At 55.4% G+C, this 12,406-nt stretch overlaps 1 protein-coding gene across 5 annotated transcripts in view; it reads right to left on the bottom strand.

Moving 5' to 3' along the window:
* Positions 1–9,239, bottom strand: part of SLC19A1 (solute carrier family 19 member 1) — a 23,856-nt gene extending 14,617 nt beyond the window's left edge. Inside the window, exons 1-3 of one of the 5 annotated variants that reach the window (XM_045284924.1) lie at positions 9,194–9,233; positions 5,418–5,523; positions 2,989–3,219 (exon numbers count right to left, since the gene is read on the bottom strand). In XM_045284924.1, the coding sequence (XP_045140859.1) occupies positions 2,989–3,219; positions 5,418–5,462 (276 nt within the window). In that variant the 5' untranslated portion in view covers positions 5,463–5,523; positions 9,194–9,233. Of the gene's footprint in view, positions 1–2,988; positions 3,220–5,417; positions 5,799–7,912; positions 8,224–8,257; positions 8,836–9,193 lie in introns of those variants that run through there. The other 4 variants (XM_045284926.1, XM_045284923.1, XM_004697280.2 and 1 more) reach the window with 4 other exon arrangements.
* Between the last annotated feature and the right edge of the window lie 3,167 nt (positions 9,240–12,406).

Raw genomic sequence — 12,406 nt, forward strand, 5'->3', positions numbered from 1 at the left:
GGTGGGGAACCCTCCTGTCAGGCACTGAGATGAGGTGACAAGGCTCAGGCCTCAGCAAGCACTTAGCAGCCACCCTCTCTGGGGGGGACCCATCACAGGCTGAAGGGAGGGCAGGAAAAGCGGAACCCAAAGGCCTGGGTTCGAGTGAGTGGCCCAGGCAGAACAGGGCCCCTTCCTGTGTGGCGCCGGTGCTCACGGACAGCACAGGTGTCTCTGCACTGTGGGGCCTGGGCAGCAGGACAGTGAGGATCTCGGCAGATGTGGGGGAGCGGGGCCACTCAGGCTGGGGAGATGGGTCTGAGGGCCGGTGGGCTTGAGAAGCACAACAGTCCCAGACTAGGTCACAAGTGACCCCCAAGTCCCACCCACAGGTGTGGTGCTGAGGCCTGAGGGCAGCGTGGGGCTCAGGCTTGACCATGAGCCAGGGTGGGGGTGGGGGTGGGGAGTGGGAACACCTCTGGTGGCCCTGACACGCCTGAAGAAGCCGCACTGAAGCCAGCAGTGAGCCCGCGCACCAACAGATGCACGGGAGCACCCAGGGACACCCACGTGGAAACATGAATGGGGTGGGGGGGAGGGGGCAATGTGCCCAGTTGTGTCCAGGGCCAACAGAGCCAGCAGCAGCCGCGCCCAGGCTGGGGTAAGGCTATCCTGGTGGCAGGAGGCTGCCCCTTACTCCTCACGGGGACAAATTTCAAATGGCCGAAGGCTCTTGCACCCGCAAAGCACAGCCTGCCACCCTTCAGAGAGTGAGGGGCTTGAGGAACGAAATCATAGACCTCCACATAGAAAGCCGAACACACACACACACACACACACACACACACACACACAAGGCTCTTGCACCCGCAAAGCACAGCCTGCCCCCCCCTCCCCCACACACACACACGGAGCCCGGGGCTTGAGACATGTTTATGTCGCACACTGGCCATGCCTGAAGCTGACGGCAGGGGTGGGGAGCACCGATGGCGACAACTGCTCTTTGGTGCAGCAAGGAAGGTGGGCAGGCAGCCAGGAAGCCACAGCGGTGCTGGGCAGGCGGTCCCCGAGGACAAACCTGGACAGGCAGCGAGTGGCCACACCGCACGCAGGAGGCAGGAGGCAGAGATGCCTTTCCTGCTTATCAGATTGGCAGGGGCCCGAAGCAGACGGCAGAGCTGGAGGGAGAGGAGCTGACAGGTGGGCCCTCTGGGGGTGAGCATCATGTCAGTGCCCGTGCCCCTCCACCGGGGCCCGTCCCCAGCCACGCAGCCGAGTGAACGGCCACCACGGGGAGAGAACGTGGAGAGACCTTCACTGTCCAGCAGCAAGGACAGGATAAATGCCCAAGGTCCAGTCCCTTGAGGGCGGACACAGGTCGCACGGGCAGATGAGCCAGCTCCTTGGACCCACGGGGTTCAATCGCCAGCCAGACTGAGGCCCATCATTAGGCAGCGCTGCTGTGCATCTGCCCCCCAAGCGCCCATGGAGGACAGGGCTGCATGGTACCCCAGGGGGCAGGGGGGCACTCCTGCAGACAGGTGCCCAGGGGAGGGTCCCACCATGTAGCCAGGCTCTGCAGCTGCCTGACAGAGGACAAATTCCCCCTCAGATCCCCTGGAGCCGGGTCCAACGGCTTGCCTTTGGGAACCTCCTTTTTTTAACCAGTTAATGCACGACCTGAGTAGGCGCTGCTGGGTTTGTAGCATTCTGCCCCAGGTGTTTTCACTGTGTCGCTGCCTTGATGAAGGCTTCACAAGAAATAACCACTCCTGATAAGGACCTCACTTAGGGCCCCGACTTCAGGGCAGACAGGCTGTAAAGGGGTGGGTCTGAGCTTGGGCTGTCCCAGGGACACTGCCATGAGGGATGGCTGGTGACTTTTGGGAAAGTCAGGACCCAGGGGCCCGGGACCCAGGGACATGCGAGCACCGAGCACCATCTAAGGCATTCCTATGGTAAAAGTCCCACTTTTCAAGGGGGCACTAGAAGGGACACTCCCATTTCCATGGTGACTGCATTCAATTTAAACAACTGCAAAGCCCAGGTAGAATGGGCGCAAGTCCGGCAAGGAGAGGCAGGGGCTTTACAAAGAAAACACAGAGGTCTGGCCAAGGGCATTACCCAGGAGGCCCAGGGAGATGGGGTCAGGGTCACCCTGGAGAGGACAGCAGGGGCGCCTAGTCCCACCTCCAGGGCAGGCAACATCGTGGGTCCTGAGGGTCCTCAGGCAGGACAAGGACAGGCCGTGGTGGGAAGCAGGGTCGAGGTGACCAGCAGTGTGGACAGAAGCCTATGAGGCTACCCCCACCAAAAACCTTCTCTGACAGTACGGAAAGCCATTCGTACTGCTGCGGGGGAGGGGGGGGGCACTTGGGCCCAGGGTCTTGGGGTCAGTGTACACTCACTGGCCAAGATTCCCTGAGACCCTTGTCCCACTGCCAAGTCCAAGGGACATTCCTACAATAATTTCCTTAGCAAGCAGCTGCCTAAGTCTCTGCTGGAAGCAAGTGCCCAGCAGAGCTTGACAAGGGGCCTGGAATGTGGACGGGCTCCAGGGGGCAGGGCCTGCCTGGCCTCCTCCCGTCTCAAGCCTCCTCCGGGGATGCACATGTGTGACAGTGGAGAAAGAGGGGTTGGGGGGTAGTGGGGTAGAGACTGGAGAACAGGAAGGGGCTGTGGGTTCTGGAGGGGCAGGAGAAGCAGCTAGGAGCCAGCACCCTCCACGCGGAACTCTCCGCCTCAGAAAGGTTGGAGGCAGATCCTCAGCCCCTCCACTGGACTTGTTCTCCTTGGGTCCACCCCCTCCCGCCCACCCCCAAGCTGAAGGGCCGTGGAGGCACAGCTTCCAGCCTGCCCGGCATCTCTCAGCCACCACAGCTACTCTTGAGTCAGACAGGGGAGAGGATGCCCACCCACTGACAATCAGTGGCTTGGAGTGACCAAGACCCCACACTCAAATCACAGCCTGGCACCCACCCACACGAGCCTCCCTGGCCGGCCACTTGCCTTCCTCATGGTGAAGTTCTTGTCCCCCAGGAGGTAGGGTGTGATGAAACTCTCGCCGGGCCGTATCTGCGCCATGAAGCCGTAGAAGCAGAGGGAGACCACCAGGACCCGCCAGGACTTGAGCTCCCAGGGCTCAGTGGGATCCAGGGCCGGCTGCTTCGCTGCCTTCTCTGCTGCTGCCGGGCAAGAGGGCACCATGTTGCCGGGAGAGGACAGTCGTGGACACTCAACCTGGAAGGAGACAGGGTGTCAGGCTGCTCCGCCACCACCTGGACACTGCCTTCCACCCCCAGCTTCCTTTCCACGAAGTCTGCCTCCCTCCTGATACCAGGCAAGGACTGAGGCCGAGGAGAGGAGCTGGGGAGAGCCGACTGAGCTCCCGCGGGGTAGGGCTTGGGCAGAAGCACACCCTTAGCGTTAGGGAGGACCGGCCAGTCCACACCCAGACTAGGCTTTTGCTTTTTACGACCCCTGGGGCAGCCAGTCTTTCAGGCACATCCCGCACATCAAAGTGCTCTGGGCCCCAGGGCTTTGTGTGCAGGGGAAGGCTGGCCTCCTTTCTCACTGCCCAGGGCTCTCCGGACAGCCTGATCAGGGCTGCCCCGCTGGCACTGGTCCAGCTCCCAGGTGTGTGCACGTCAGGTGAAACCCTGCACTACCACTGTCGGCAGTCCCTGGGATGTACTGAACTGGCCGGGGAGGGTCTGTCAGGGGACAAGCAGGGGTGGGGTAGGGCAGGAGGCCCGGCAAGGAATGGTGGGGGACACTCCTCAGGCTGGGCATACAAAGCACACGCAGCCACACTGCAGTGGGTCAACACCAGGTGGGCACAGGTATAACCACAGGCCCCCTGAGGCCACAGGGGTCAAATTCCAATCATCAGGCCTGGCGGCCCTGTGGAATAAGCAGATAAGCTTTAGACTGCTAACCTCAAGGTGGGTGCCCACCACCTGCTCCGAGGAAAGGATAAGGCCGTCAGCCGCTGCAAAGAGTTCCGATCTCTGAGACCCGCTAGGTCACTCTAAGTCAGGATCAGCTGAAGGGCGCTGTGTCTGGTTTTCCACACTTCTAACTAAAGAAACAAGAGCCTAGTAACCAGAGCGACACCCTCCTAGCGGGTCTGCAGCTTGTCTGTGGGGCTCAGACGGAACAGGGGTGGCTGTGAGAATTCCAAAGGGCGGGGATGCCTGGGAAGACACTGGGGAAAACGATGGGAGGCATCGGCCCGGATGTTTCCAGATGCTGGGACGGCACCCCTGCCCCTACATCAAAGGCCCAGGAAAGAAAACAAGAAGTCAGCTGAGTGAACGTCCCATCCCCACCTCTGAGAACAAGCGGCCCACAGAGCGATCGGGAAGAGACGCCACTAACCCACACACGGCCGTTGTCATGGACTCTAACGGGGTACGAGAGTAGAAAGCCCAGTCTGTCTCCGGCAGAGTTGCTGGTGGTCTCGAACTGCCGACCATTGGATCACAGCCTAATGCATCACCGCTACACCACCAGGGGGTGGGGGGGCCTGCCTTTCTGGGTCCATGTGACCCAAAACTTCCAGGTGGGAGGCTAACAGCTGGAAGATTACTTTCCGGGGCAGAGACCCTCAAGTCTAGGGCATACAAGTTCCTCTCACAGCGCACACACCTCTGGGCATCTACCCCCTGCCTGCTGGGAGACCACGGTTCTGTCCCAGGACTTCCCCTAAGGTCCTGCCCACTCCAGGGCAAGGTCAGGTATAGGCACTGCTCCCAGGGCTTCACCTCCGCCTCTGAGCAGGAGCTCCAGCCCATGAGCTGAGCAAACCTACGTTCCTGACCCCGCTAAGAACTCCAAGCCTTGTGGTCAAGTCAGAAATGTGAATTAAGCCCCGAGAACTGGGCCCATAACCAGAGGCTTGGTACAACCACCCCACCCCCAAAGCACCTTCCCCCAAGGAATCAAGCCCTAGGGCCCTCACCCTCAGCATCCCCAGGGGCTCCATGACCCAGGACCCCAGCCCCCCACCCCCAAGGATCCAGAAGCAGAGTTCCCTCTCCCACCTTGGCTTCACCCAGTGATCCAGGGTCCCATCCCTCGGTCTCCAGGGAGTCTCAATCCCCCTAACCTCAGGCCTTCATCTCCTGAAGTGGCAGGCACGTCCTTACCTGAGCTCACCCTGTATCTGGTGCAGAGATACCGATCCTGAGGCATCTGTGCAGACTCCCCAAATCATACTCCCCACATCCTGGAGCTCACACCTTCCCCTGCTAGGGAGCCTGCTGGGAACACTCGGGGTATGGGCCTGCCTCAGTGGTGGGGAAGCTCAGGTCAGCCCAGGACCCTGCACTTAAACACTGTTCCCAGCTTCCCACCTGTCAGGAGAACTCATTCCCAGACTGGGCTGACCCCAGAGGCCCTCCCAGCCCAGCAGAGCTCCCCACAGAGATGGCCACCTGAGGTTCAGCTCCAGTCCTGAGTCCTGAGGGCTGTGCACGCATCCTGTCCCTGCCGAAGTTGAACCTTCTTCAGCGCCTTCACAAATCCAAGTCCAACACCGACCTGACGATAAAGCCTTTAGGTGTACAGGTGGCCCCAGGTGCCCTTTGATCTCAGGCCGGGGAGTCCCCAGGGGGATGATCTGCACCCCGGGAAGTTGTTCTCCGAGACATTTACAACACTTTCTGCTGCTGACTCCTGAGCCACCCCTAAGAGAACACCTACAGTGAGAGACACACCGAGCCTGGGGCTATGGGAGGAGCCTGGCCGCCCTGGAGTCCAGGCCAACTGCGCATGGGCCAACTCCACATGGAATGCAGGTCAAAGGTGCAGTATTTCTGAAACCCTTTAGCACTGGCCACTAATGAGAAAAATCGTACATACCGAAGTACTCAACAGACTTGTGTCTGCAAGCTCACGGCAATGGGCAGGCCTCCAGGTATGAGGGCTGGGGCAGGGGCCCATCCACAGCCACCACTTGGGCCTGGGAGATGAGGCTCAAAGAAAAGTGCATCTACCTACCAAGGTCAAGGTCCAGGGTGCTCGGGTAGGCTGGCAGGCACTGTGATTCACTTGCCTTTGTGGTCTTTTTCTCTCCCAAGGGGTGAACTCAGTCACACACACTGAGTGCGGCCAGCGGACACACTGCCCTGACTTCCTATAGTCTGCCCTGTTCTCTGAGCACACAGCAGTGCCCCAGGACAACAGAAGCAGAAGGAAGCTGCCCAGCCATGATCGCACAGCTGAGGATGCAAAGCTGAGGATACAGGCCCAAGTGAGAGCCCAAGCTCTAACAGGTGAGGCCCAGGGCCGGGATGGGAGTCCCAGGGTCCTGACCCCATACCATATGGATCCCCCAGGCTTCTTATGGGCCCTTGGAAGAAGTCCTTGGTTAAACAAAGGCCACTCAAAAGGAAGTAGCCTGCGGGTCTGCCTTCAGGAGTTGAATTGAACGATTTCTCCCCTGTCCCAGGTGTGCTCTTTAATACACCCAGAGTATTTGATGAACAAGAGTAAGCTGCTCCCTTAGTGCTCTCCTTCCAGAGCTGGTAAAGCCTGCAGACTTCAAAAACAAAACCAACTCCCTTGTTTGGTGCCTTTCAACAGGAGAAGGTTAATGACGTTTTTTAAACATCTACTAGTCAAACAATAAACAGAAAATTAGTTTTAAATGCCACACTCTTGTGGTGCAGTGGTTACGTACGGGGCTGCGATACACATGGCTGGCAGTTCAAAATCACCAGTAGCTCCTCTAGAGAAAGACTAGGCTTTCCACTTCCATAAAGTTAGCTTCAGAAGCCCAGAAGGCGTCGCTGAGTCAGCATTGACTCAGTGGCTGTGAGTTACCATGCCCCTGCGGCCAGGAGTTCTGGCAGCATGGTGGTTTGTTGGGAGCCAGCCCTAGCAGACATTCTCAAGGTCCTTCAAACAGTGACCGGCCCTAGTGGAAAATTACTGGCAGGTGGTTATGCCTTAAAAGATATCTTAGTCACCAAAGCTTCCTTGTTCTATGAAAATGTCTGAGACAGTTTGCAGTCTGTGTTACCCTCCGTCTCCCCCCGAAGTGTTCTTTGACCATTGTGCATCTGTAACTGTTCTGCAGCCACGTGACCTTGGTTGGTTATCCTCCCCACTCTTCACCCATTGGTTGAAATACTAAGCACTCATTGGACTACAGACGTACCATATTGAGAATATGATGGATAGCCGATTGGTTAACATTCTTATGCTTCATTATAATAATACATGTTGGATTGGATACTGTGCAGCACACCTTATTAGAATATGCACCTCCCAGTTCCTCTTTATATTCCCCTAACTTTGCCCAAATAAACGAGCTTGATCAGCATTTGTCTTGCTCCCCGTCTCCGTGTCTTTCTTTCCATCCAGGTTCGTCTTTCCCCCCAGGGTCCTGCTCGTGCGTCCCGCTGGCCGGGACGCATCAGTGGTTACCTGTTGGGCTGCTATGAAGTTCAAAACCACCAGGCACTCCTGGGAGAAAGACAGGGCTTCCCACTGCTAGAAAGAATTACTGTCTCGGAAACCCACAAGTTACGGTAAATTGAGTCTGGATCTAAAATAAGAATAGTAGAAGGGATGACAGGATGTGCCCAAGCGTGTGCAAATGTCAGCCTTACTGCAAAATATTCCGCTATTGTACACCGTACATAGCTTTTAGAAAAACCACATGCTGGTCCAAGCAGCTTTGGGGGGGAAAAAACTGCAAACTAAAGATAATGTAAAGTTCTCTTTACATTTACTAAAGATAATGTAAAGTCTCTTTACATTTACTAAAGATAATGTAAAGTCCACACTCGGTACTCGACGTCTGGTGTGGTCCCTCAGCCTTGAGTCTGGGTTTGAACCCAATGAACCTCTTAAAGCTGTACTCGGTCTCTGCGCATTTTGTTTATTCATCAACCTGCTTACAACAAACCCTCAGGGAACTCACCATTCTACCCTGTCCTGTAGGGTCGCCTATGAGTCAGCATCTATGCAATGGCAGTGAGTTTGGTATCCTCTGTGCCCAGATGAATGAATTCTCCAAGTGTTCCTAAAGGTAGACATTAAACCTCTGGCCATCACGGTAGAGGCAGGAAAGCCATAGTCCAGCCACTGAGCACCTCTTCGCTGGTCACCTTTGTCTAGAAACAGTTCAATCACTACTTGGTGTCACCGAACCCCCACCCCACCTGTGAGAGCAAGCCAGCAAGTAGGCTGTCCAGACAGCAGCCCATGTGGGAGTGTCCCCCTCTGCCCATGGTGGTCCCTGGACTTGAAAGGGCAGGGAGCTTACCACTGAGACAGAGATTCCTCTGTTCAGCTTCTTCAGGCTAGGTGAACTGTTGCAGGTTGCTAGGGGTAACTGGGCTGGCAGGGGTTTTCTCTGCTCACTTCCTTACAGGTCAGCCCAGCACAGCATCAAGAGCTTCTACAATCCCTCATTTGGGGAAGTTTCCTCGAAAGTGGGTCTGGATTTCCAAGCCAGCTAGATTCTCCTGCACCCTAACCCTCTCACCAGGTCGCTCAGCGGTTCTCTCAGAATTAGCGTGGTCATTTCTCTCCTACACTTTAAGATGGTTTCCTGCTCTTGAGAACTTGTAAGGGCCAAGAGGGAAAAGGTTCACGGGCAGCAGCCCAGGCTGGGTAATGCCTCTGTGGACTGGCTCGGCTTGACTAGTTAGGAGAGGGGTGGTCACTGGGCACCTACAAGGCCGGAGGGGAACGCAGACCAATGGGTCTCCAGCGAGGGCAAGGGAGCGCTCGAAATGCTCAGCCCCAGTCTTCTGGTCCGCCCGAAATGACAACACTATCACCTCGCCACTGCAGCACCGGGAAGGCCCCGGCTGCACGTGGCTCCGTGGACCTGGTGTAAAGGGGAGCGCCGTGGGGTGCCAGGGGCCGAAGATACCGGGTAAAGTGGGGGTGCTCAGCGCTCCCACTGCAGGGCAGGGAAGGTACCGAGGGAAACCGACCACACCATTATGGTTCCAAATGTGCATGGACCGGAAGCGATAGAGAACTGCAGCGGCGGGTGAGAGGCGGCGGCGGCGGCGGCAGTCCCGGTCCCTAAGGGGGTGCCGCACGCGCCCGAAGGTCACAGGTACAAACTTGCGCCCAAGGTGGCACCCTCGCCTGTGCACACTCCACACTCACCCTGGGACCCTGAAGCCGCATCCCTTAAACACCCTGTACCCCCACACGTGCCGCCCTGCGCCTCCTCCCCGGGTACCTGGGCACCTTGGCCCGCGCTCGGCGGCCTGTCCCCGAGCTTCCGAGCACTGGCATCACGCGCTCGGAGGGACTACCAAGCCCACAAGGCTGCACGGTGGCACGCGCAGGCGCCTCAGGGTGGGGCGGGGCCACTCCGCTTCGATCCCGCCCCGTTCCTGAAGAGCTGCCCCCTGGGGTCCGCGGCTGTGGGTCCCCTCGTGAGACCAGCGCAGGGCCTTTGGTGTCCCCGCCTCGCGATCACGGTGCGCCGAGGGCTCTCCTCGCTCCCCACCACGGGCCTCGCGGCTGGGGGCGCCGCCGGCTCGGCCGCGGACTGAGACCCTTTCCGGGGTCTCGGAGCGGGCGCGGCCGCTAGCCCCGCCCCCAGGGAGCGCGGTGCGCGTGCGCGTGCGCGTGCGCGCGGCCGCGCCGCTCCCGCCCGGGCCGCCTGGCCGAGCTGGTTTCCCCTTGGAGCCCGGCACGCTTACCCGACGACTGTCTTGGACCCCAACGCAGCGCTCTCCAAAATGTAGTCGTGGCGGGGCTCGCTGCCCCCGGCGTGCGGTGACCGGCCCGCCCTCGGCCCGCCCCTTGGGTGCCCGCTGGCGCCTGGCCTCCGTGGGAGCTCTAAACTTAACGAGTCCCCGAGCGCTGTGTGTGTGTGTGTGTGCGCGCTCAGTTTTAAAGTTTCTTTCCTGGTTAACCTTGAAGTATTGTACTATGGAACCGTGGTGGCATAGTGTTGGACTGCTAAGTGCAAGGTTCGAAACCACCAGCCGCTCTCCGGGTTAAAGAGGAGGCTTTCTAAAGAAGAGCCTTTCAGTCCCGAAACTCACATGAATCGGCACCGACTCAATGACAGTGAGTTTTTGGAGTGACTTAGGCAGGGGTCCCTGTGCCTGGTGGCAAGGTCCATGAGCGCTTTATTTTATTTTTTCACACTTTCATTGGTATATAATTTCACATACCATACAATTCAAAAGTTCGATCACGTTGAGAAGAGTTGTACAGTCATCAGCACAATCAGTGTTAGAACACTGTCTTCATTTTGTACACCCCGTTGTCAGCTCCCGGTTCCCCAACCTCACCCAGTCAACCTCTCCTGCCAGACCCCCAAAGGACTACTGATCCGGTTACTGTCTCTATTGATATACCTATCCTGGATTTCATATATAAACCTTTTTTTTAAATTAACGTAACAAAGTAAAACTGATAAAACCTCAACCGAACAGAAAGCAGAAAATATTAAAAACTAGAACAAATGTAAAGTGCATCAGAAGGAAGATCAAATGATGCAGTGTTCCATTTTAACCTAACTGCATCTTCAGTAATCCACTTCCCAGTGCAGTCTGCATGACAGCAAGGCTATTCCCATGGCTGGTCAGAGGCTTCATGTGAGTGTATTTCCCAGGGGTGCTGCAATGCACAGTGCAATCGGTGGCACTCCATGTGCCTGCAGGGGGAACTGCACTTCTGGCCAGCTCACCCTTTTATAGGAGCAGGGACAGGAAGGCACTCCCCCAGCCAAGGGCCCACTGGTGCTTTCCTGACACCCTGGTCACTTCCTGGTCTGACCACGAACCAATCTGCTGCTTCTGCAGAGGAGCTGGAAGCTGAAGGGCTGAGGGGCTGGCTTGATCACTTGGCAGCACAGGGGTGACCACTCACCCCAGGTGCCCAGCCCAGGAAGCGTGATCGAGAGAGAAACACCCTTGTAGGTTTCTGTCTCCACGGAAGTTCCCAGTAGAAAGATCTCTGGAAAAGCCACCAATGACCAGCCACCCATAGTCCTATGGAGGGGAACAGGTAGGGGTGACCCTGGTCCCCTGGAATGAGAAGATCGGTTAGGAAAGCAGACAGGTGAGGAGGGCTCTGACCAGTGTTGGAATTCAGCCAATTCACACTGCTTTGGCAGAACCGCTACCCAATTTTTTGTTGAGTTTGGCAAACGGGTTGTTAAAATGGCACTTGTAATCAGAGTTCTCTCTAAGGTGAATGGCTGCCCATCTGGCCGATGTGGAAATCACAGATTTACGTTCCTTTCTCCTTTTTAACGTTCATCTGTGCTACAGTATGTTCTAAGCGCCCGTCGTCATGTTCATCCCACCCTTCCAAACCAGAAAAACAAACCAACACGCAAAAACCCTCACTGCCATCAAGTCAATGCTGACTCATTGCGACCCCCTGTGGGTTTCCCAGACTCTGTTTATGGGAGTAGAAAGCCCAGCTCCTGAGGAGCTGCTGGTGGTTTTAAACTGCCGACCACAGCCCAGCACATAACCACTAAACATCCAGGGATCATTCAGGCCTTATGTATAAAAACATTAGATGGAACTATGCTTGTAATATTTATTTATTCGTTTCCTAAGCCTCATTGTACTTCAGTGAACACACATAACATACAAAGTAAAAGTGTCCAACAACCGAGAATGACACTGTTGTTCGCTTTGTGTTACACCCCAATTTCATGAGATGCTATGAGTGAATTATATAATTCCTGAAAGTGTTCAGAGAGCTAAAAATATTGTTAGAACCATTTCTGTAAATTCAGCCTAAGTGGAAAGGGGTTTTTCAAAGATGAACATAATATGTTCAGAGAAGAGCCGTCGCCTGTTTCTAATACATCAAACCCTGACTATTGCCTAAGGGACCTGCCTCTAAAGAAATGGGATCCTACTACAACAGTGAAAAGATGGTTAAGAATAAATCACAAAGCCGATGATGATCTCATAAAAGCGAAGAATATTACAGGTGAGGACACCAATCAAGAAGCAATATGGAAATCTATAGAGACAGAAACTGGATTACTGGTTCCTTGTGGGGTGGCAGGGGAGGTTTGGAGGGAAATGGAGAATTAATAATGAGCATAAGAATGAAGAAAATGTTCTACAACTGATTGTGGTGATGATTATACCACTCTTCTTGATGTGATTGAACTATTGACTTGTATGATAAGTGAATTAGATGCCAGTAAAATTGTTGGAAAAAAATAAAATATTTAAAGAAGAAAAGCAATATAGAAATAACTTCTTTTGTGACCTTAAATAATTATTTTTATCATAAACAATATATTTAGCTGTTTTTATCAGGTATTATTTAATATTTCTTTCTTAATATTTTAAGCCTCTTATAAAAGTCTAGTTCTTAGTTAAGTATTAACTATATGAAATAACAAACTACCTTTCTGCATATCATTTTGTTATACTTAAAACCGCCATTAGGCCGTGAACCG

This window comes from Echinops telfairi, unplaced genomic scaffold, assembly GCF_000313985.2.
Source record: "Echinops telfairi isolate 266 unplaced genomic scaffold, ASM31398v2 ScPeMD7_7469;HRSCAF=8507_0, whole genome shotgun sequence".
In the NCBI taxonomy this organism is placed as follows: domain Eukaryota; kingdom Metazoa; phylum Chordata; class Mammalia; order Afrosoricida; family Tenrecidae; genus Echinops; species Echinops telfairi.